General features: G+C 41.9%; 3 protein-coding genes across 5 annotated transcripts; 1 reads left to right on the forward strand and 2 right to left on the reverse strand.

Annotated features, from left to right (window-relative positions):
- Window positions 1–9,059: 9,059 nt before the first annotated feature.
- Window positions 9,060–12,350, reverse strand: LOC135250375 (uncharacterized methyltransferase YdaC-like). The gene is made up of 5 exons (XM_064326590.1): window positions 12,280–12,350; window positions 11,342–11,433; window positions 10,953–11,107; window positions 10,381–10,663; window positions 9,060–10,107 (listed from the first exon to the last, which is right to left on the reverse strand). The coding sequence occupies exons 2-5, from the start codon at window positions 11,403–11,405 to the stop codon at window positions 9,896–9,898; spliced, it is 714 nt and encodes a 237-aa protein (XP_064182660.1). The 5' UTR covers window positions 11,406–11,433; window positions 12,280–12,350; the 3' UTR covers window positions 9,060–9,895.
- Window positions 11,770–14,233, forward strand: LOC135250376 (zinc finger and SCAN domain-containing protein 30-like). The gene has a single exon (XM_064326593.1). It carries the CDS (start codon window positions 13,110–13,112, stop codon window positions 13,683–13,685), a length of 576 nt encoding a protein of 191 aa, XP_064182663.1. The 5' UTR covers window positions 11,770–13,109; the 3' UTR covers window positions 13,686–14,233.
- A 2,744-nt stretch (window positions 14,234–16,977) lies between these two features.
- Window positions 16,978–20,411, reverse strand: LOC135250380 (arsenite methyltransferase-like). Of its 3 annotated transcripts, none has more exons than XM_064326600.1 (6): window positions 20,252–20,387; window positions 19,712–19,791; window positions 19,441–19,532; window positions 19,052–19,206; window positions 18,480–18,762; window positions 16,978–17,781 (listed from the first exon to the last, which is right to left on the reverse strand). In XM_064326600.1, the coding sequence occupies exons 3-6, from the start codon at window positions 19,502–19,504 to the stop codon at window positions 17,540–17,542; spliced, it is 744 nt and encodes a 247-aa protein (XP_064182670.1). In that variant the 5' UTR covers window positions 19,505–19,532; window positions 19,712–19,791; window positions 20,252–20,387; the 3' UTR covers window positions 16,978–17,539. The 3 variants fall into 3 exon arrangements, with proteins under 3 accessions (XP_064182670.1, XP_064182671.1, XP_064182669.1); XM_064326601.1 differs by having other exon boundaries at window positions 19,712–19,796; window positions 20,252–20,362; XM_064326599.1 differs by lacking the exon at window positions 19,712–19,791 and having other exon boundaries at window positions 20,252–20,411.
- Between the last annotated feature and the right edge of the window lie 1,132 nt (window positions 20,412–21,543).

Raw genomic sequence — 21,543 nt, forward strand, 5'->3', positions numbered from 1 at the left:
ATGTCTGAAAGACTATTGCGCAAAATGGAACTGTCACATGTATTTGTGCAAGACACAGTGAGTAAGGAGAGACATTGCCTAAAAATAGCACTGTCTGCATCCAATACATCTGAAAGAAAGACACAACCAAATAGTTTATAAAGTAGAATCTTTCCAATTATTGCCAATTATTTAAGAAAACTGCAGGTGCTCACTTTAGCTGGATTCTCGAGGTGTGGGTGTTACACTACACCAAGTACCAATGACAAAAACAACGCAACTAAAGTCATCCAAGTAATCCAAGAAGCCTTAGTGGATTGCATTTCATCAACTATCATTCTTAGCTATAATAACTAACAATTTTTTGTTTTACAAACACAATTTGACAAACTCAGAAATCCCCAAAATGAACTCACAAATGGTATTTGTAAACACAAAAATAATGCTTACCCTAAGTGCATTTGTTAGTCAAAGTTAAGGAGAAATGTAGAATGAATCTAGGCCATGTTTATGCACATCTCAATTTTACAGGCTGCAATGTATGTTTTTTCACTGTTGTAGGCAAGAGGTAATAATAATAATAATAATAATAATAATAACAATAACGATAACAATAACAATAACAATAACAATAATAACACATATACTCTTGCATTCGATCTGCAATAATAACATAAAACAATATTGATAAATTGAATATTTGTAAAATTACTATTCATATCGCTGTAACCTTGTGCACCTTGTGAGTATATTGCTAAAAATACGTGCATAAAAGGGTCATAAATATGCCTTACATCTGGCACTGTTCACAAGACCTGACTCTGGGATTTGGTCTCTGCTAAAACCCTCAATCAGGGGCTTTCCAGATAATTGTGTAAAAATCCCCTGGTGTGAATGGCTATTCTACTTATAATTGAAAATACAACATTTTAGATTTAAGTGTCCTGGATTATTATTATTATTATTATTATTATTATTATTATTATTTAATAAATTGCTATAGTATAAATTAAACATAATTAATTAATTAAATAATTAATTAATTTTTAAATAATTATTCGATTGATGTGTTCAGCAGCTATCAGAAGTTAAAAAAAATGTGTCCTGAGCACTAGAGTGCTAGTTTATTTAAATATTTTACTAAAATCTATTTACTTTCAGCACAGTCACTCTTTAGATCACTTTTTCTAGGACAGTAATAGCTTTGCCACTGTCATCAGGAGTCACATCACAGCCATAGTTGTGAAGGGATATAGACATGTGACCATTTAAACATTTCTTCAAAATGTGTAATCGTTTCTTGTGATTATTGTAGTATAAGTTAGTATATGGTAAAAGGTACAGCGGTCATGGTAATGTAGAGATATTGTACGTTGTCCAGTTAACACACATTTCATTTTTTAGTGATTTAAAAGGTTTACATTCCCACCCAATGTCTTTTGTACAACTGTGTACAAGTAAATACAAGGGGGGGGGAAAGAAGCTTTAATTAGGTGTTACAATTTTTCGTGACTGCAAATAATAGAGGATTACCTCCAAATCCCAGATGTAACTATGATATTGTTATATTCCATTTATTTAGCAAAGCAACGCACAGAAGTGCATATCAAAGGTCACTGGAACAAAACTCATTTACAGTTATTCATAGCCAGGGAACACAAAGTCCAGCTCACACAGTGAACATTGTTCTGATTTTCTATTAGGTCCACCCACTTCCAGTTCTGTTTCCCAGAATAAGATACAATAATCAGTAAATGTCATGTTTCATCATTTCATTTACTGTTCCTTTATTTACCATTTTCTAAATCTAGAGAAATAATGAACTTATATTAAAGGTTGAATATCTGTAAGATTGCATATGTGCAGATACTGAAACTTGTTTAGCAGCAATATGAAGCTGGCGCTATTTTCTGATTTATGACAATTTGATAAATCCATGATTATATTTATGAGCATAAAATATTTATTCTGAGGCTAACATTGAGTCAAACATAACTTTGATAGCCATGTGTGTGGCAAAAGCAAAACAGAGCACAACATATAAACAGATGGAAGTTTCTGAATAGGGCTTTGGTTATTTTCAATGCAAAGTTTAATGAAAGACAGTATTCACTATTCTTTTAGCTATTACCCATTTTAGGGGTGGAAACCGAACATAACGAGAAGGTTTGTGCACAAAACGTTATGGCTTTAGTTTCATTTCATTTCACAATTTTCATTATAACATTATATTCATTATAACATTTAGTATTTGCTTTAAAAGACGCCCAGAAATTTGTACAACCTTGTTAGCAGTTACATTTTAGTTTCCTGTGCTAATGGTACAGTGGCTCAGCAGGGCTTCTTTGTGTCCCTTTTGCAGAGATCTAGAGATCTATGAGCTGCAGAGTCGAACAGAGATAATGTAATGCACCCTTCTATGGAAAGTGAAAGTGTTGTGGTGAAATTGTGTTTTGTTGCTGAAGGAGGCGTCTCTCTCACCGAGGGTGGCAATAAGCATATTGACCTGCACAGTGAGCATCCTGTCAGCAGTTTTTAAGAAAAGCATGAAGATTAATCTCTCTGTGGGCCAAAGCAATGGTAAATTACACCCCACCATTGTCTATTGTGCAGTTATAACTGCTGGGCCCTGATTCTATCCTGAATTGCCATTGTATTTATTTCCATTATGACCATTATATAAACCATGAATGTCCACATTATATTCTTGCATAATAGATCAAGCCTAAATCGCTCTCTCTCTCTCTCTCTCTCTCTCTCTCTCTCATACACACACACACACATGCAATGCCTTTTGATTCATCTTTACATACTTGTCAAGACACTACATACTGTATCAATGTAAACTTATTTAAAACAAAAAAGTATCATTACAGGGAACTGAACAAACATCTGCAGTTTTGCAACATTTTTATAAGGACTGTTGCACTTGGTTTTGGTTTTGATACAGCAGCTCCTTCAAAGGATGTGGTTGAGGGTATCCACTGCTTATCAGATATTCAGTTTATTTAGCGGTAAGATGCTGATGCGCAACAATGCACAACTCCACAGACAAGTTTCTTGATGACTACAGCATATATTCATCTATTCTGCAAAACAAAGAAGACCATCTATTGTACAAAAGGTCAGGGTGAGTTGATGGAGTATGAAAGCAGTTTTTTGATTGCCGACACATCGTCTTTGTAAAATTAAGCCATTTGGAACTGCTTGTGTTGCACACGTTGCCAACCATAAGGGAGTCATGAAATGCTTCAATATTGTGTTTCTTGGTCATTATTCTCTTCATAATTTCAATGGGCATTGAGGGGCAGAGGCAGAGAAGTGACAAAATAATCTTATTTATAATATATGATAATGTACTCTTGGACATGGCAGGAATCTATCTGTATTACTTGTTACAGTTTTGAACTACGTTCCTTGACAGTTAATTGTAAATGATAAGCTAGTGCAGCTAGTCTTTTGTCCAAATTCCTAGTCTAATCATCTCCCAGTTGATATATATTATATATTAATATATACGTTGTTTTTTGTTTTATCATTACATGCTCCCCCATGCAAGCAAATTATGCTCCTTGGGGAACTTGCATCTGAGGCTGCCTGTGTTTTTTTCACTTCAAATTCACCTTCTCCCACTCTAACAGTACTACGACCAGTCTTCCTGGGGGGGGGGGGGGGGGGGGGGCGGCGGGGATTTAATAACCTCAGCAATACTTTTCAGAGCTGTGTGATGCATGACAGTGAGCTGGCAGGGCTTATATGAGGAAGTGACTGCCGGCTCTTCTTCACCAGGGGTTAAAATTACATTCCACGAATCTTGGGAGTGTTTGTTATTACACATTGCAAACAGCTGCTTTTATTCCAATTTTTTAAATAGCAACTGTCAACTTTTGGGACAGTCACAAATGAGACATAAATGTTCTTATTTTTGTGTACTTCTGTCATGTCTTCAGCTGATCACAGTTATACTGTGTTTGGCGCTGTTTAACTGATCATAGCAGAAAATGTCTGAGCAGTTGAGGAAGCAGTTCTATTCAGAAATTAAAGGGTTCATTTCTGAGGTGCACTGACTCACAGCTGTGATCAGGCATATTTATTTTCCTCTGCTTATGTTATTCCTTTATCCTACGCCTGTGCACATTACTCAATATTTTTTGAAAACCAAATATGGGTACCCTAGGCCAGGGGTTCCCAGGCTCAGTCCTGGGGCCTCCCTGTATATGCTGGTTTTTGTTCCAACCACAATCACAATCCCATAATTTTAACAAGCTACTCATTTTTCTTAATTAGGTGCTTTTGCTGTTTTCCTTATTGTGCCAGGTGTCCACACTTTCATCAATTAGAAGCCTATTCACCTCAGTCTTTACATTACATTACATTACAGGCATTTAGCAGACGCTCTTATCCAGAGCGACTTACACAACTTTTTACATAGCATTTTACATTGTATCCATTTATACAGCTGGATATATACTGAAGCAGTGCAGGTTAAGTACCTTGCTCAAGGGTACAACGGCAGTGTCCTTACCCGGGAGTCGAACCTGCGACCTTTCGGTTACAAGCCCAGTTCCTTACCCACTGTGCCACACTCCGTCCTTTAGTTTGTTTAAGATGTACCTCTTTTTATGCAATTGACATACTGAGCACAAATATGAACATGGGGATTTTATTCTTTATGGCATGCATACTGTAAGGGAAAAATGAGAAATTACTGTTTACATATTTACTCGCTTTTATATAAGCTTAAGAAATCATTTTAAATTTCTTTTCTGTCTAACTGAGAATTATTGGGAATGCATAGCCCCTCCTGTGCGTGTTCCTATTTTCCCCAGAAAACTGTCTCTGCATTTCTCCATTGTTTTTAGTCACTGTGACATTATAGCCTTGAAGAAGTCAGAACGTCTAAACAAGTCTGTATCTCAGAAATACAGTGTTTTTAACCAATCAGGGACAAGCAGCAAAACAGTTTGGGACAGACAGGTTTCGCAAAAATTCCAGAACCCGCCTTTCACCTACTTCTAACTGTATAAAATGAATGGCTTTTCCCCTGTTCTGGGAGCTTTCATACAGACGTGTTGTGGCACTATGTGGATTCTCCTATTCGGCCGAATAAAGGTATCTGAACTGAATATTGTGTGTAAGTCTGTTGGACTCTTCTCACTGACCGGGGGAAAGGTAATTTCTACCACAATACCTATTTCTGACATTATGTGGTTTAAGTGGGTAAATAATCTCTCTAAATGTGGAAAGTATCTCATCAATAAAAAAATAACAGCTTGTTAAAAATTCTGGGATTGTGACTGGTTGGAACAAAAACCAGTGTACACAAAGGGGCCCCCAGGACCAAGTTGGAGAACACCTGCTCTAGCCAAATCTCTGATTAGCTGTTATTTTGATGTCATTGTGTGGTTTCTGTTGCAGAGCAAGCTACAGCTACCTGAACAGAGTTTGTATCAGTGCTCAGCTTTAGAGGTACAAAAACAAGATGTGTAGTCCTTGATAGTGTGGAGGTTTAGAAGGTGTAGCATGTTCAAAATGTTCAGGCCTGAGGCAGAGTTGAGTTGAGGGGGTGCATTGAGATGTTCAATCTGTACAGGAGGTGGTATGCACTGTATAGTATGTAGGTTATGCTATGCTGAGGCAGGTGAGCGTTGTGGACAAACCACAGCTGGTGAAGGAACCACCCCCATGCACGTAAAGACAATACCACTGCTGGACAGGGAGGCCACCGAAGCCACATGCTAAATGTTTATCTGTGTGATGCTTGCATGTGTATTTCCGTCTGTCATGGAAACACAGAGAATAGACACCCCTGCCAGGTAGAGGTGTCCTTCTCGTAAACAGCTGCCTACGAAAAGTACAGATTCAGTCCTAGAGCCAATCAAAAGCAGGGGCAAAATCTGGCAATTAGCACTATAGCTATATCTGGCATTTTCACTCACGGTGGCAAGGCGAGTGTGATAGCATCTCTATTTTATGAAATCATGTGGTTGCCAATTGTGGAGTAGATAAATAAATGTGGCTTCCATTGCTCTGTGTGGGTGCTGAATTTAGGCCGTAATGGTTATTGAGCCCTTTTGTTCACAAGTTTTGAAACCTGTAAGTGCATCCATTGTGTGGGTGCTAAGCAGCCAACAGTAGAGCTGATTCGTTGATCATGTCTACAGGAACAGAAGTCCAATCATGTAGGCTAGTTAGGTTTGTTGCATACACAGAACCACATAGACCAGGCTTTCTCCCAAACTGAACACTCAGGGTGACCGTGCTTTTTTGATCAAGGTAATCAAAGACAAGCCAGAGCATGCACCTGCATATTCATCACAGAAGATGGATATTACATTACATTACGTTACATTCATTTGGCAGACGCTTTTATCCAAAGCGACGTACAAGAAGTGCATTTTCATGATCGTAGACAACTGCTGAACACGGGTTCAGTAAGGTACAATTACTTATTTTGTACAGCTATTTCTAGCCGAGAACAATGAACACTATCCTGGTCTAACATCTGCAAAGCCAAACTAGGCAGAAGATTAAGCTAGAGTATTAGGACAAATACAATTTACCAAGAAGTGCAGGGATGGGGCAACATGTAACAAGTGACAGGAAAAAGGGTTTTTTTAATTTATTTTTTTAATATATATATACACAGCATGGTGGTGGTTATTCTAGGTATAGTCTGAAGAGATGAGTCTTCAGGCCACGGCGGAAGATGGATAGTGAGGGGAGGTTCGGAGAGGGACGGGGAGTTCGTTCCACCACTGGGGAGCTAGGGTGGAGAAGCTCTGTGATCCCTTTGGGCGGGTGGGAGGGGTTACAAGACGCCCTGCTGCTGCAGAGCGGAGTGGTCGAGCAGGCACATAGAATTGAATCATGTCCTGCAAGTAGATGGGGGCTGTCCTGTTGGCGGCAGTGTAGGCAAGGGTCAGGGCTTTGAATCGGATCCTGGCAGCGACCGGTAGCCAGTGAAGTGATCGCAGCAGAGGAGTGACGTGGGAGAATTTGGGGAGGTTGTAGATGAGCCGGGCAGCAGCATTCTGAATCATCTGTAGTGGCTGTATGGCACAAGCTGGCAGGTTTGCAAGGAGAGAGTTGCAGTAATCAAGGCGAGAGGTCACCGTAGCCTGGACGAGCAGCTGGGTGGAGTGCGTCGTCAGGTATGGTCGAATCCTCCTGATGTTGTATAGGAGGAATCTGCAGGACCTTGATGTTGCCTTGATGTGCTCCTTGAGGTCCAGTTGGTCATCCAGGACCACCCCCAAACTCTTGGCAGAGTGAGAGGCAGTCACTGTGGTGCCATCAACCGTGATTGAGAGTTCACGAAGCAAGGAGGTCTTGTACGGGAAGAAGAGCAGCTCAGTTTTGTTGAGGTTGAGCTTCAGATGGTGGCTGGCCATCCAGGTGGAGATGTCAGCCAGGCAGGAAGAGATCTTATCATTGACCAGTGTGGCCGAGGGGGGGAAAGAAAAGAAGAGTTGTGTGTCATCTGCATAACAATGATAGGATATCAGTTGTTAAATGTCAGACTGTGTTGGAGTTTTTAAGTAAAGTTATAACAACCCTGTTTCTTAGTCTGAAAAGAAATTAAAGTGCAGGAACCTGAACACTGTTGCAGTACTCATAAGGCAGCGTGCCTTGCCTAGATCAAAAGACAGAAGCTAGCCCAAAATACAAAATTAACATGTCAAAGAAAAACGGTCAAAAGGAAAATGTTTTCAGCATCATCAATCACTGGCAATTTACTTCTGTACTTTTGAAATATGCACAGATATAGTGATAAAGTTCTGTTCAGGCATTCATTTTTATTGCAAGGAAAAAATCTGATGACATTACAAACTTCAAACTCTTACAGAGCTTCTGTGCATTGTCAGTAGTTAATTCACCGTCTACCTCTTCTTTTATTAATTGATTCATTTTTACCTTTGATTAGATGAATGGGATTGTTTGCCAACAATATTTTTGGCAGAATCACAGCACCCCGTGAGAACCCTTTTGGTGCTGTGGAAAGCCCCTAGAAGCCTGTGGTCAGTGAGCCGAAGAGGTGGGCGGCAGCAGCATCTTGCTCCGTGGGGCTTTGTGTCATGGCTGGCAAATATGCGTATTAAAATACTTTGATCATATCGACACTCATAATATTAAAGCAGACTACTCCAATTTAAAATGAAGCCTATTATTATTAAGATAGAGTATTAGAATAAGACTATTTTCATCAACATTCAGCACAGAATTCTGTTTTCATAAATTTTTTACCTTGTTTTATATAATTTTTAAAAATATATTTCTTATAGCAATATTGTGCATTGCAAATTCTGAGGGATCTGGAGGAATGTTTTAGATAATTAGATAGACATTGTATTTATCCCGGTGGGAAAATTGGCTGTCAGCAAGAAAGAACAAACAACAATACATTAAAGTTACATTTAAAAATTAAATTAAAAGTACATTACATGGTAAGATGGCAAGAAGCACATGCAACACGACACTGTGAAAACATCAGCAGATGGACCTTGTTACAAAGTGCCTATAACTAAACTGTGAGTGCATGTGTGTGTGTGTGTGTGCGTGTGCTTGTGCGTGTGCATGTGTGTGTGTGCGTGGGGGGGTGAGCGGGTGGCTGACTGGTAGTGGAGCCTTGGGGTGTAATGGGGAGAGGGGGTGTTGTCAGGGCTGTTCTACTACCCACACATTCCTCCTGTTGTTTACTGATAATGATTCTCGCACAGCGGGGGAAACAGCTTGGTCGCTAGTTTCCTGTCGCCTTTGTTCTGAGGTTGGTCCATTCCCAGAAATGACATTAGAACCATTGGAATCAAAGGGCCAAACTAAAAGCAGCAACCTCCAAACTGTTTCCATTCTCACTGCAGAGGGGTTTCACCTATTCATTGTTCAATTTGAAAACGTGGTTATATTTGGCAGTTGAGTAAGAATCACCCCAGTCCCTTTTTCACTACCTACACAGCAACTCAGTAATGAATCTCACTCATTATTACAGGTTATACATTTTCACCAGCTTAGAGACAGGCAGGAAGCTGTTATCTGCTGGAAAGAAAAGCCCTAAGAAGAACAACGATGTGACAATGTAATTAAAGAAAACTGTTTATTTGGAAAATCAGCTCAGGCAAATACAGTATGTTCAAATGGAACTCAAATGGGAATATTGCTTGATGTGTAATTTTTTGGAGGTGTGTTCACTCTTAAATCTTTGACTTCCACAATTCCTTGAACATAGTGCAAATTACTTCCTGTTTTTTCTTAATTCTTTATTCTATTAGTCTCTTATTAGACAGTTCAGACACCAAAGAGTATATTATTCATTTGGCACTGTAGACTTTTGGTTCAGCCATCTTTGAGGAGCTTTCAATACTGACGCAAGAGACGAGAGCTTCAATGAAATTAACTTTGCATCTTCCGGAACCTCCACCACAGTTTTCCTCCAGTGTAATTTCTAAGCGTGCTTGTTCCGTTAGGGAGGGAGTTCTCTTTGATCACTGAAACCACTTCCTTGCCAGAGCTTTGCCAAAACATGACTTCAATTATCATTACCTGACAGCTGACATGCTTGTTACATTAGGTTAAGATCATTTCCATAAACAAACACATAAGCAGAAACAATGGCAGAGGTGAGAGGTTGCAGCAATGAGTATTGTTAAATGAGGCTGGACATTCAAAATTGGAGAGAATGGGGGATAAAACATTTTTAAAAATGAGTAAATGTGATATTCAAAAAGGTGAAGGACAGATAATATTGTCATTAGGCAGAATCAGCGGCCTGATTAACATGTTTTCAATACAGTACTGCTGATGAACTGAAAACGCCTTGTAGTCTTAGACTTGTATTTCACTTTTTACGTTTTTTCTCTTTACTAGATTCAAATTTTCTGAAAAGCATTTTGCCGCTTCGCAGTGCTCCGAAACATTCTCACTGTGGCCCTGAGGTGGGGGGAGCCGTAGCAAAGATGGCCAGGAAGTTTCGGCTCCCATCTTGCTTATCTACCTTGTGCACATCCACAAAGCCCACGGCATTCAGGGCTTCCATGTAAGGCTCTGGTTCTATAGACATGCCCTGGAAGAAGCCCTGCCTGACCCCACCCCTGAGGACCGCCATGTCCACTGTGGTTACCATCCTTGCACCTGCGGATTATCAAAATATACGTTTACCATGTAAAATGAGCATTATTACATTACATTACATTTACATTACAGGCATTTACAGTAGCAAACGCCTTTATCCAGAGGGACTTACACCACATTTTCACATAGGTCTAATTGCATTTTGCAGTATACCACTGCTCATCTCTCTGGATAGAAGCGCCTGCCAAATGACTGTAGTGTATATTGATGATGTAATATCATGTAAAGAACACAGTACTGGCTATAGTGTTACTGTGCCGTACTTCCGCTTACCTGGCTTCATGACCCTGAGTAGCTCGGTGGCAGCAGCAGTCTTGTCGGGCCAGTACATGTGGCAGTTGGAGTGGTAGACTCCATGGATGCATTTATCAGGTAGGGGAATGCTCTCCACCTGCCCCCGCAGAAGGTGCACTTTACCTGCACCCAGGTGAGAAGCCAGCCGCTCCTGTGCCACTTTGTGCATGTACTCAGAAGGGTCCAGACCAAACAGCTTGCCCTCCGGGCCCGTCATGAACTTTGTGGCTTCATGCAATCCAATACCAGCCCCGAACCCTACCTGAGAGGGCAACAGCCAATCAGTAGTCACCACAAAGTGACCAGTTATGAACAACCACCAAAAACAACAAATCAGCTATGAGTACAGAACAGCCTTGTCAATTGTAACAACAAGGTAAGGAATGACAATGAAGGTTTGAATGCAATGATGATGCATAATCTTGCCTTGGTTACACAACCAGAGTACAGCTATACAGTGGTATTGAGGTAGGTAGGTTTGCGCTGTTGTTTTGTTTTGCATTATTGTTCATCACATAAATATGTGTGCGGGATGATGGGTTTATTTTTACCTCCAGGATATTGTGGTCAGGTTGTATTTGACAAAGTTTTACAGCATTCTTCATCAGGAATGTGTTGTTTACTTCCATACACTGCCAGACAAAGTGACCCATGATGCTTTTCTTTGGATGAGACAGCTGGCTTGTAATTTCATTAGCCAGGAAGGCTGATCCACACACCACGCAGGAGGACCAAGGATGTCAAATTAAAAAGAGGGAAATGAAAGGAGAGAAGGTCCACAGCCAAATCTTGACAAATAACATCACAACATTAACATCATATAGTAGCATGACAATGGTCTGGATCAATAATTGCCTCATATAAAATGATTCAATGCAATCATTAAAAATGCAAAATCATCATAGTGAACAGTAGCAAAGCTGCAAAATGTCAACATTACCTGGGCACTGAGAAATACCCATGAATTTAGCTACAGTCATATTAGTTATCTGCTTTTTCATCATGTAGGTGGTCCTGGTTATTATGTTGCTTCTGAAAAAGAAAAGAAAATATTGATTGATTCAATATGGATTGAAATAATGTCAATGAATCGAGTGCTAATCAATGAATAGTTCTTGTTAATAAAAGTACAATGAAAAATGAAAAAGTTTACTATTGCACAATATGATGATTATTCCAGATATTTTTCATCTGAATATAATTTTCTGTGCTTATTTATCTGACCTACCAAGGAAGGGAGTTGTTTTTGGTTGTCAGGTTTCTAGGATTACAGGCAGAAATCATAAGATTGTTCAAAAAACAAATGGAGCCCAGAATAAATCAAACTTCATCCTCAACCTTATCTTATAAATAAATGAAAGTAATGCTTTATCTCCTTCATCATCATAGTTTGGCGAGTTGGTGTTGACTGGACTGGCCAAACTGTGCTTGTGAAGAAAAGAAATAAGGATTGCATTTGACTTTGATTTAAGTTAAAGCCAAATGTATTTTGAATCTGGGTCTACACTTTTCCTCCACATAACATTATTTCATATGAGAGAAGAAAAACAGGCTCTATAAAACATTTAAGGCATAAAGCATTTAACAAATAAAACAGTTAACAAATAAAACAGCTAAAACATGGATACTCAAATCTGGACCTCAAATCCGAATCCTGTCCTGGTTTTCTTTCCCCCCAAGCAATTAACTAAACAATTAGCGCTACTAATTGGCCAGACTGTATTCACACCTGACTCCCAGGAAAGGGAGGGTGGAAAACCAGGTCTCGGACCCCAAGCGCCGTGATTTGAGTACCAGGGAGCAAAAACATACAAGGCAAAGAGGTGAGTCCAAAATGTAGTTATTAGAGCATCCAGCAATCTGGCAGAATAAACTGACCTGCTTGATCTTTAGGTACTCGCACAGCAAAGCAAGCAAATTCAGTCACAGACCTTTGTCAGACCCAAGCTCAACGTTCCTCTCCAGTGAATATGTTTAAATAGAGACAATGTCAGTGCAGCATTTTATACTGAGTTCCCAGAACATGCGCGTGGTAAGGGGGGCGTGGTTTGTGCGTTGGCTGCAGAGAGAGAGTGGACGGGGCGGCTCTCGGACTGTATGCCACAACTGTTAAGGATTGCTAATCAGCACCGCTCTTTAAATGTAATTGTTTAACAATGTGCTGATTACCTTGACAGTGAGCCTGGGTGCTTAAAAGGTGTTCTCGGAGACAGACGGGGGCTGGTGACGGAGGACGTGCTGCACGGAGGAAGTGGTGTATAGAGAAAAACCCTTGTTAAATAAATTGTTGGAAAAGCCGGGTGTTCGGCTAAAAATAAAAAGACGTGCACCATACGAACTCGTCTCTCTCTCTTTATATCCTGAGCGGTGGCACTCACCTCGCCACAGTGGTGGCCCGTGCGGGGGAGCAACTGGTATCGGAAGAAAGAGAGACAGCCACGCGAAGTAAAAAAAAAAAAAAAAACTCCGGGATGGATCCCAACCTGAACCGGAGAGAGGTGGGGCAGCCTCTCATAGCGCTGTCGCGGATGCTGGAGGGGATGGCTCAAATGCAGGAAAGGCAGGCGGTGGTGCACGCTGAGCAGGTGGAGGTGCTGCATGCACAAGCCTTCCTCCAGACGCAGGCGCTGTGACAGCTGGCCACCGCCGGCGAAGCCAGCTCCCGGGACCACCAGTCCCGTCCTCAGCTCCGGATCCATCACCCAAAAATGACTGCCGAGGATGATGTCCAGGCGTTCATTGAGAGCTTTGAGGTGGCAGCGGAGGCGTGCCAGTGGCCCTTGGAGGAGTGGGTGGTATGTCTCCAGCCCCTCTTAACGGGCGAAGCTCAACTGGCGGCGCATGGGCTGCCGCCCGGTGCCCGGGCAGATGACAACTCAGTGAAGAGGGCGGTTCTGGACCAGCTTGGCTGCAGCTCAGAAGATCAGCGGCGCCGGTTCCGGGAGGCAAACCTGAGTGCAGGAGACCGACCCTTCGCCTACGCGCAACGCCTGACGGACATGGCCCGGTGTTGGCTGCAGCCGGAGATCCAGTCTGCAGGGGGTGTCGTCGAGCAGGTGGTCCTAGAGCAGTTCGTGCATGGGCTGCCGGAGGGGACAGCCAACTGGGTTCGGTGCCATCGACCAACTAATTTAGACGGGGCCGTCACTCTGGCGGAGGACCACCTGGCGCTCTACCCAGGCTCCCAGCAGCAAGAGCGGCCGGAACCAGCACCCAGGAGGAGACCCCCTCCTCGTGCTGGGCCTAATCCTTTTCCCCGTGCCACGCCCCCTCTCCTCCCTTGACCTAATCTCCCCTCTACTTCTTTTCCATCTCCAGACACAGGCTCAGAGGCGGGGGGCTCCACCTCGCAGAGGGCTCCTCAGGCGCTCGGACCGGGGTGTTGGCGGTGCGGACAGCCGGGTCATCTGTGCCGCGACTGTCCTATCATGGAAGTGGGGCAGCTGGTCCGGGTGGTCGGGCCGCCCACTTCTGCTCCCGATCCGGAGGGAGCGTACTGCATCCCGGTAAGGGTGCAAGGGAGTGAACACCGGGCGCTGTTAGACTCAGGGGCTATGCAGTCCATGATACAGCAAAGCCTGGTTCGAACCGAGGCATGGGTAAAGGCATCCTGGGTTTCCGTTCGGTGTGTGCATGGGGATGTGCACGAGTATCCTGTGGTGGCCGTGAAAATTTGTTACTAGGGAAAATCGCATATTCTGAAGGCTGCGGTTAGCTCCCGGCTCTCGCACTCCCTAATTTTGGGCACTGATTGGGCGGGGTTTCGACAGATTTCTAGGGACCTGTTTGGGGTGCGATCACGACAGATAGGGACGTGTGACGTCTGTGCTGTTGACGGTGGTGATGCAGGGTCGTCCGACACGACCGAGGGGGGGGCGGACCCAGGCGAGTCTCAGGTTGAGACTCCCCGGGTCCCTGTGTTCCACCCCGCGGAGGATTTCCCACTCGAGCAGTCTCGGGACGACACCTTACGCTTTGCCTATGACCAAGTGATGCGCATTGATGGTCACCAGGTGCGCCCCGACGCAGTACTCTCTCACCCTTATTTTTCTATCATTAGGGACAGGTTGTATCGAGTGTGTCGTGACGCTCAGATCGGTGAAGAAATGACCCAATTGTTGGTACCAAAAGCCGCCGGGAAATGGTTTTCCAGGTGGATCATTACAACCCCATGGCGGGGCACTTAGGGTATGATAAGACACTACACCGTATAATGGCTCGTTTTTATTGGCCGGGCATTTGGGCAGACGTACGTCGGTGGTGTGCATCCTGTCCTGAATGTCAATTAGTAAATACCCCGGTCACCCCAAAAGCGCCGTTGCGCCCCCTACCCTTAACAGAGGTCCCGTTTGATAGACCTGGACCTCATCGGGCCATTTGAACGGAGCAGCCAGCGCTACCGTTTCGTATTGGTCTTGGTGGATTATGCGACCCGGTATCCCGAAGCAGTGCCATTGCGCAATATTTCAGCTAAGAGTGTTGCACAGGCTCTGTTTCAGCTTATCTCCCGCGTCGGAATCCCGAAAGAGATTCTGACGGACCAGGGCACTTTGTTTATGTCACGCACACTAAACAAGCTATACGGCTTATTGGGCGTCCGGTCTATTAGAACCAGCGTGTACCATCCCCAAACGGATGGGCTCGTTGAATGTTTTAATAGAACTTTGAAGTCCATGATTCGAAAGTTCGTTCACGATGATAGCCAAAATTGGGATAAATGGTTAGTCCCTCTATTATTTGCAGTGCGCGAGGTTCCCCAGACCACCACGGGATTGTCTCCCTTTGAGTTATTATTCGGTAGAAAGCCGTGGGGAATATTGGACCTAGTTAAAGAAAGCTGGGAGGACGGTCCAAGCCCCAGTAAAAGTGAGGTACAATACGTTATGGACCTACGAGCAAAACTCCATACACTGGGTCGGTTGTCATGGGAGAATTTGCTCGAGGCTCAGGAGCATCAGCAGAGGCACTATAATAAAGGGACGAAACTACGACAATTCGCCCCGGGAGATAAAGTCCTGGTATTACTTCCAACCTCCAGTACAAAATTGCTCGCCAAGTGGCAAGGGCCCTTTGTGGTCACACGACAAGTTGGGGAGGTTGACTATGAGGTGGAGTGTACTGAAAGAGGGAGCCAAACAGATTTATCACATACTTAGGCTACAGTCTGCCAAAATATAATCATATATTAACAATGAGTAACTCTGTGGACAAAGAATCTGGCAAATAATAGTATTAGTGGGGAATTTAGCAATTCACAATATATCAGATTAACATTGGTGCCTGAAGAGATGGTGTTTCTAGAGAAAATATCTATTTATTGAATGAATCCAGTCTTAACTGTTAAAACCTCAAAGTCATTAAAGATTTTTGACATCACTCATTTTGCAATTGATTTATTTTATATTTATAAAGTCTAAATAGTGAAAAGACTTTCGCACATTCAGCCCAATTATGGCTCAGGTACTACAAGAACAAAAACAGATAAATAATAAAGGAAGAACTTGGCACACTGAGTATATTGCAAATCTAGTTTAATTAGTAGTATTCATTCATTTTTGTCTAAAATTAGACAAGTGGACACAAAAACAAGCTGCATGGATTTTTTGCAGACCTGGATGTCAATTTCACTGGCTTGGACCAGATAACATTGTTGACATATTTGCATGGTACTGCAGCCAGCTGCTATCATTTCACTGATTAGTGTTTCTTTCTAGAAACAAGACCAGCTGTACCGCAAAAGCATAGGATTGACAAACTGAACTTGTAAGAAACCCCGCAGATACACCAAACAGTGCATCGAGGTCACCAACAGTGAGAAACCAGAACTTGTCATGTCGAGGTCACCAACTGCAAGGTAGCCCTCCACGAACAGCGGGAGTATCTGAATGGCAACGGAATGTGTGTAGTCTTACCCGGTGCTACTGGAACGAGATTAATTTAATGTTATCTTGATTATCAAACTCCAAAATAGTGTTTTAACCTTTCCTCTGTGCTAACAGTTATGCATAAATGGCGGAGACTGCTGTCCGTCAATAGTGTTTCTCTATAAAGATTGCTATCCAACTTGGTAGACATGGACATGTCTTTGGTTTGTGTAGCATGCATAAATACAACTATGTATCCTGCTATGACACTGTTGTATAGGCAAGTACGAGGCACAGATATCCTGAGTTCTGTTTGTATGGGAGGACCTAAAAACTGCTAAGTGTGCAGTGGTAAGAGTCAAAGAGGAATACCAGGTTAGACTGAACGCAGTTTATTGGTCAGTTTGTTCAGTAATAATGACAATATACAATGGCGCAAAAGTGTGTGTATAAATGGCTATACGCATATGCATATGCACAGGAGACCGTGTTAACCCCGGACCATTACACTCTTCCCATGATATATGAAAAGATCAAAGCAAAACACAAAATCATCAAATAAAGACACAATACTAACAAAACTGCATAGATCAATGATCTTGCTTGCATTGTAAGCATATCACACCAGGTTAATCTTTGTAGCTGAGACACCAACTTGTTCCCCATGACATCAATTGGAGAACTGAAGTTTTACATGATGCTCACTCAGTTGGATGCTACATCAGAGGTGGCACGACAGCTACAGATGTGGTGGGGCCAAATTTGTATGACCGTTTCAGACTAGGGGGAATGCTCCCCCTGGGAGAAAAAAATGCACACGTGTGAGACAGTTTTCTGATTTTTGATGCACTCAAGAGGCTTGGAAAGTGCCATTAATTAGTTATTGCAAGCTCTGCAGAGATCAACTTAGGTTCTTTAGGTTATTTATCACAAACTGTTGTAAAATATGCAATGATATCTATTGAACTCATGCATACATGCCCTACTTAAAAGCCAGCATGGAATAAAACCAAAACTGCATTTATAGTACATTGTGTTAATTGAAAATCTCATTTTATCCTGTTTTTTCTTAAATTTTCTTATTTTTTACCAGTGATGAGGATGTTGTGTTGTGTTAAGAGTGATGTCAGAGCCCTGTTGTGTCCTGTGATGTGTATGTGGGTGGCAGTTAAGTATTGCTTCAGTATACATCCTGCTGTATAAATGGGAGCAATTATGCTATGTAATAAGTTGCGTGAGTCGCTCGGGATAAGAGTGTCTGCTAAATGACTAATTCAATTCAATGCAGCGTAGCTTCGCAGTGCTCCGGAACATTCTGAGGTGGGGGGAGCCGTAGCAAAGATGGCCAGGAAGTTTCGGCTCCCATCTTGCTTATCTACCTTGTGCACATCCACAAAGCCCACGGCATTCAGGGCTTCCATGTAAGGCTCTGGTTCTATAGACATGCCCTGGAAGAAGCCCTGCCTGACCCCACCCCTGAGGACCGCCATGTCCACTGTGGCTACCATCCTTGCACCTGCGGATTATCAAAATATACGTTTACCATGTAAAATGAGCATTATTACATTACATTACATTACAGGCATTTACAGTAGCAAACACCTTTATCCAGAGGGACTTACACCACATTTTCACATAGGTCTAATTGCATTTAGCAGTGTTGCTATAAGCTACATGATACCATGACCAAATAGATATCCCGCGTGACCTATGTTTGCCTGGCCGACCCTGTTTGTGCACCGCTGGCCTAAACAAGAAGTTGCTTCAAGGACAACTGTTATAAGCAGTTTGGCGGAGTGCAGTAGGAACTACATGGGTCGCCTCTCCATTGAAAATATTTCCAGCTAGAGCGCCGTGGGAATGTTTGGTGTAAATCCGGGATAACTCACAATGATTTCACGACGCAATAGATATTCCCTCGTGACCCACAGTTTGTGCTCCGCTGAGATAGCTTATCTGTCTACTCATACGTTCTTTTGTAACAAAACAAATGACTGTTTGTTAGGTTAACATTACACTTAGTGATTATAAATGGGTCTCTGTGCATTCTTGGTGACATTTTGCATTTCTGACAGTAACACTGATGTTCTGTACCACTGCTCATCTCTCTGGATAGAAGCGCCTGCCAAATGACTGTAGTGTATACTGATGATGTAATATCATGTAAAGAACACAGTACCGGCTATAGTGTTACTGTGCCGTACTTCCGCTTACCTGGCTTCATGACCCTGAGTAGCTCGGTGGCAGCAGCAGTCTTGTCGGGCCAGTACATGTGGCAGTTGGAGTGGTAGACTCCATGGATGCATTTATCAGGTAGGGGAATGCTCTCCACCTGCCCCCGCAGAAGGTGCACTTTACCTGCACCCAGGTGAGAAGCCAGCCGCTCCTGTGCCACTTTGTGCATGTACTCAGAAGGGTCCAGACCAAACAGCTTGCCCTCCGGGCCCGTCATAAACTTTGTGGCTTCATGCAATCCAATACCAGCCCCGAACCCTACCTGAGAGGGCAACAGCCAATCAGTAGTCACCACAAAGTGACCAGTTATGAACAACCACCAAAAACAACAAATCAGCTATGAGTACGGAACAGCCTTGTCAATTGTAACAACAAGGTAAGGAATGACAATGAAGGTTTGAATGCAATGATGATGCATAATCTTGCCTTGGTTACACAACCAGAGTACAGCTATACAGTGGTATTGAGGTAGGTAGGTTTGCGCTATTGTTTTGTTTTGCATTATTGTTCATCACATAAATATGTGTGCGGGATGATGGGTTTATTTTTACCTCCAGGATATTGTGGTCAGGTTGTATTTGACAAAGTTTTACAGCATTCTTCATCAGGAATGTGTTGTTTACTTCCATACACTGCCAGACAAAGTGACCCATGATGCTTTTCTTTGGATGAGACAGCTGGCTTGTAATTTCATTAGCCAGGAAGGCTGATCCACACACCATGCAGGAGGACCAAGGATGTCAAATTAAAAAGAGGGAAATGAAAGGAGAGAAGGTCCACAGCCAAATCTTGACAAATAACATCACAACATTAACATCATATAGTAGCATGACAATGGTCTGGATCAATAATTGCCTCATATAAAATGATTCAATGCAATCATTAAAAATGCAAAATCATCATAGTGAACAGTAGCAAAGCTGCAAAATGTCAACATTACCTGGGCACTGAGAAATACCCATGAATTTAGCTACAGTCATATTAGTAATCTGCTTTTTCATCATGTAGGTGGTCCTGGTTATTATGTTGCTTCTGAAAAAGAAAAGAAAATATTGATTGATTCAATATGGATTGAAATAATATCAATGAATCGAGTGCTAATCAATAAACGTACAATGAAAAATGAAAAAGTTCACTATTGCACAATATGGTGATTATTCCAGATATTTTTCATCTGAATATAATTTTCTGTGCTTATTTATCTGATCTACCAAGGAAGGGAGTTTGTTTTTGGTTGTCAGGTTTCTAGGATTACAGGCAGTACGAGTTGGTGTTGACTGGACTGGCCAAACTGTGCTTGTGAAGAAAAGAAATAAGGATTGCATTTGACTTTGATTTAAGTTAAAGCCAAATGTATTTTGAATCTAGGTCTACACTTTTCCTCCACATAACATTATTTCATCTGAGAGAAGAAAAACAGGCTCTATAAAACATTTAAGGCATAAAGCATTTAACAAATAAAACAGTTAACAAATAAAACAGCTAAAAACATGGATACTCAAATCTGGACCTCAAATCCGAATCCCGTCCTGGTTTTCTTTCCCCCCAAGTAATTAACTAAACAATTAGCACTACTGATTGCCCAGACTGTATTCACACCTGACTCCCAGGAAAGGGAGGGTGGAAAACCAGCAGGTCTCGGACCCCAAGGGCCGTGATTTGAGTACCAGGGAGCAAAAACATACAAGGCAAAGAGGTGAGTCCAAAATGGAGTTATTAGAGCATCCAGCAATCTGGCAGAATAAACTGACCTGCTTGATCTTTAGGTACTCGCACAGGTCCCAGAATGCAGGAGAAGCAAATTCAGTCACAGACCTTTGTCAGACCCAAGCTCAACGTTCCTCTCCAGTGAATATGTTTAAATAGAGACAATGTCAGTGCAGCATTTTATACTGAGTTCCCAGAACATGCGGTAAGAAAAAAAAGATGTGTACAGAATGTCCAGATAGATTATAATCCACACTTCTATGCATATATATGATTGTATGTCTGCATATGTCACAAGATAGGATGAGTACATACATTACAAAACAGGAATGCAGTGTCCTGAAAGAATACTTTGATAAGAATTTTTTTTTTCTTTTTTCTTATTGTACATAGCATAATAGTGTGTAAAGTTTTCTGTGTAGCTTTGGTTTCCGTAATCACAAGAGAATCAAAAATGCATACTTAGGCTACAATCTGCCAAAATATAATCATATATCAACAATGAGTAACTCTGTGGACAAAGAATCTGGCAAATAATAGTATTAGTGGGGAATTTAGCAATTCACAATATATCAGATTAACATTGGTGCCTGAAGAAATATGTTTGAATCATTCACCAAAGCAATGCACTCAAGGTGTTTCTAGAGAAAATATCTATCTATTGAATGAATCCAGTCTCAACTATTAAAACCTCAAAGTCATTAAAGATTTTTGACATCACTCATTTTGCAATTGATTTATTTTATATTTATAAAGTCTAAATAGTGAAAAGACTTTCGCACATTCAGCCCAATTATGGCTCAGGTACTACAAGAACAAAAACAGATAAATAATAAAGGAAGAACTTGGCACACTGAGTATATTGCAAATCTAGTTTAATTAGTAGTATTCATTCATTTTTGTCTAAAATTAGACAAGTGGACACAAAAACAAGCTGCGTGGATTTTTTGCAGACCTGGATGTCAATTTCACTGGCTTGGACCAGATAACATTGTTGACATATTTGCATGGTACTACAGCCAGCTGCTATCATTTCACTGATTAGTGTTTCTTTGTAGAAACAAGACCAGCTGTACCGCAAAAGCATAGGATTGACAAACTGAACTTGTAAGAAACCCCGCAGATACACCAAACAGTGCATCGAGGTCACCAACAGTGAGAAACCAGAACTTGTCATGTCGAGGTCACCAACTGCAAGGTAGCCCTCCACGAACAGCGGGAGTATCTGAATGGCAACGGAATGTGTGTAGTCTTACCCGGTGCTACTGGAACGAGATTAATTTAATGTTATCTTGATTATCAAACTCCAAAATAGTGTTTTAACCTTTCCTCTGTG

The sequence above is a fragment of the Anguilla rostrata genome, chromosome 3 (genome assembly GCF_018555375.3).
Source record: "Anguilla rostrata isolate EN2019 chromosome 3, ASM1855537v3, whole genome shotgun sequence".
NCBI classification, from domain to species: domain Eukaryota; kingdom Metazoa; phylum Chordata; class Actinopteri; order Anguilliformes; family Anguillidae; genus Anguilla; species Anguilla rostrata.

Bases quoted from the DNA above. Each gene is read 5' to 3' on its own strand.
- LOC135250375 (XM_064326590.1), bottom strand. From the start codon at position 11,405: ATGATGAAAAAGCAGATAACTAATATGACTGTAGCTAAATTCATGGGT. The intron at 11,108-11,341 runs GTAATGTTGACA...TGTGTGGATCAG, and splicing joins GGGTATTTCTCAGTGCCCAG to CCTTCCTGGCTAATGAAATT. The intron at 10,108-10,380 runs GTAAGCGGAAGT...GATAATCCGCAG, and splicing joins ACTCAGGGTCATGAAGCCAG to GTGCAAGGATGGTAACCACA.
- LOC135250376 (XM_064326593.1), top strand. From the start codon at position 13,110: ATGACTGCCGAGGATGATGTCCAGGCGTTCATTGAGAGCTTTGAGGTG.
- LOC135250380 (XM_064326599.1), bottom strand. From the start codon at position 19,504: ATGATGAAAAAGCAGATTACTAATATGACTGTAGCTAAATTCATGGGT. The intron at 19,207-19,440 runs GTAATGTTGACA...TGTGTGGATCAG, and splicing joins GGGTATTTCTCAGTGCCCAG to CCTTCCTGGCTAATGAAATT. The intron at 17,782-18,479 runs GTAAGCGGAAGT...GATAATCCGCAG, and splicing joins ACTCAGGGTCATGAAGCCAG to GTGCAAGGATGGTAGCCACA.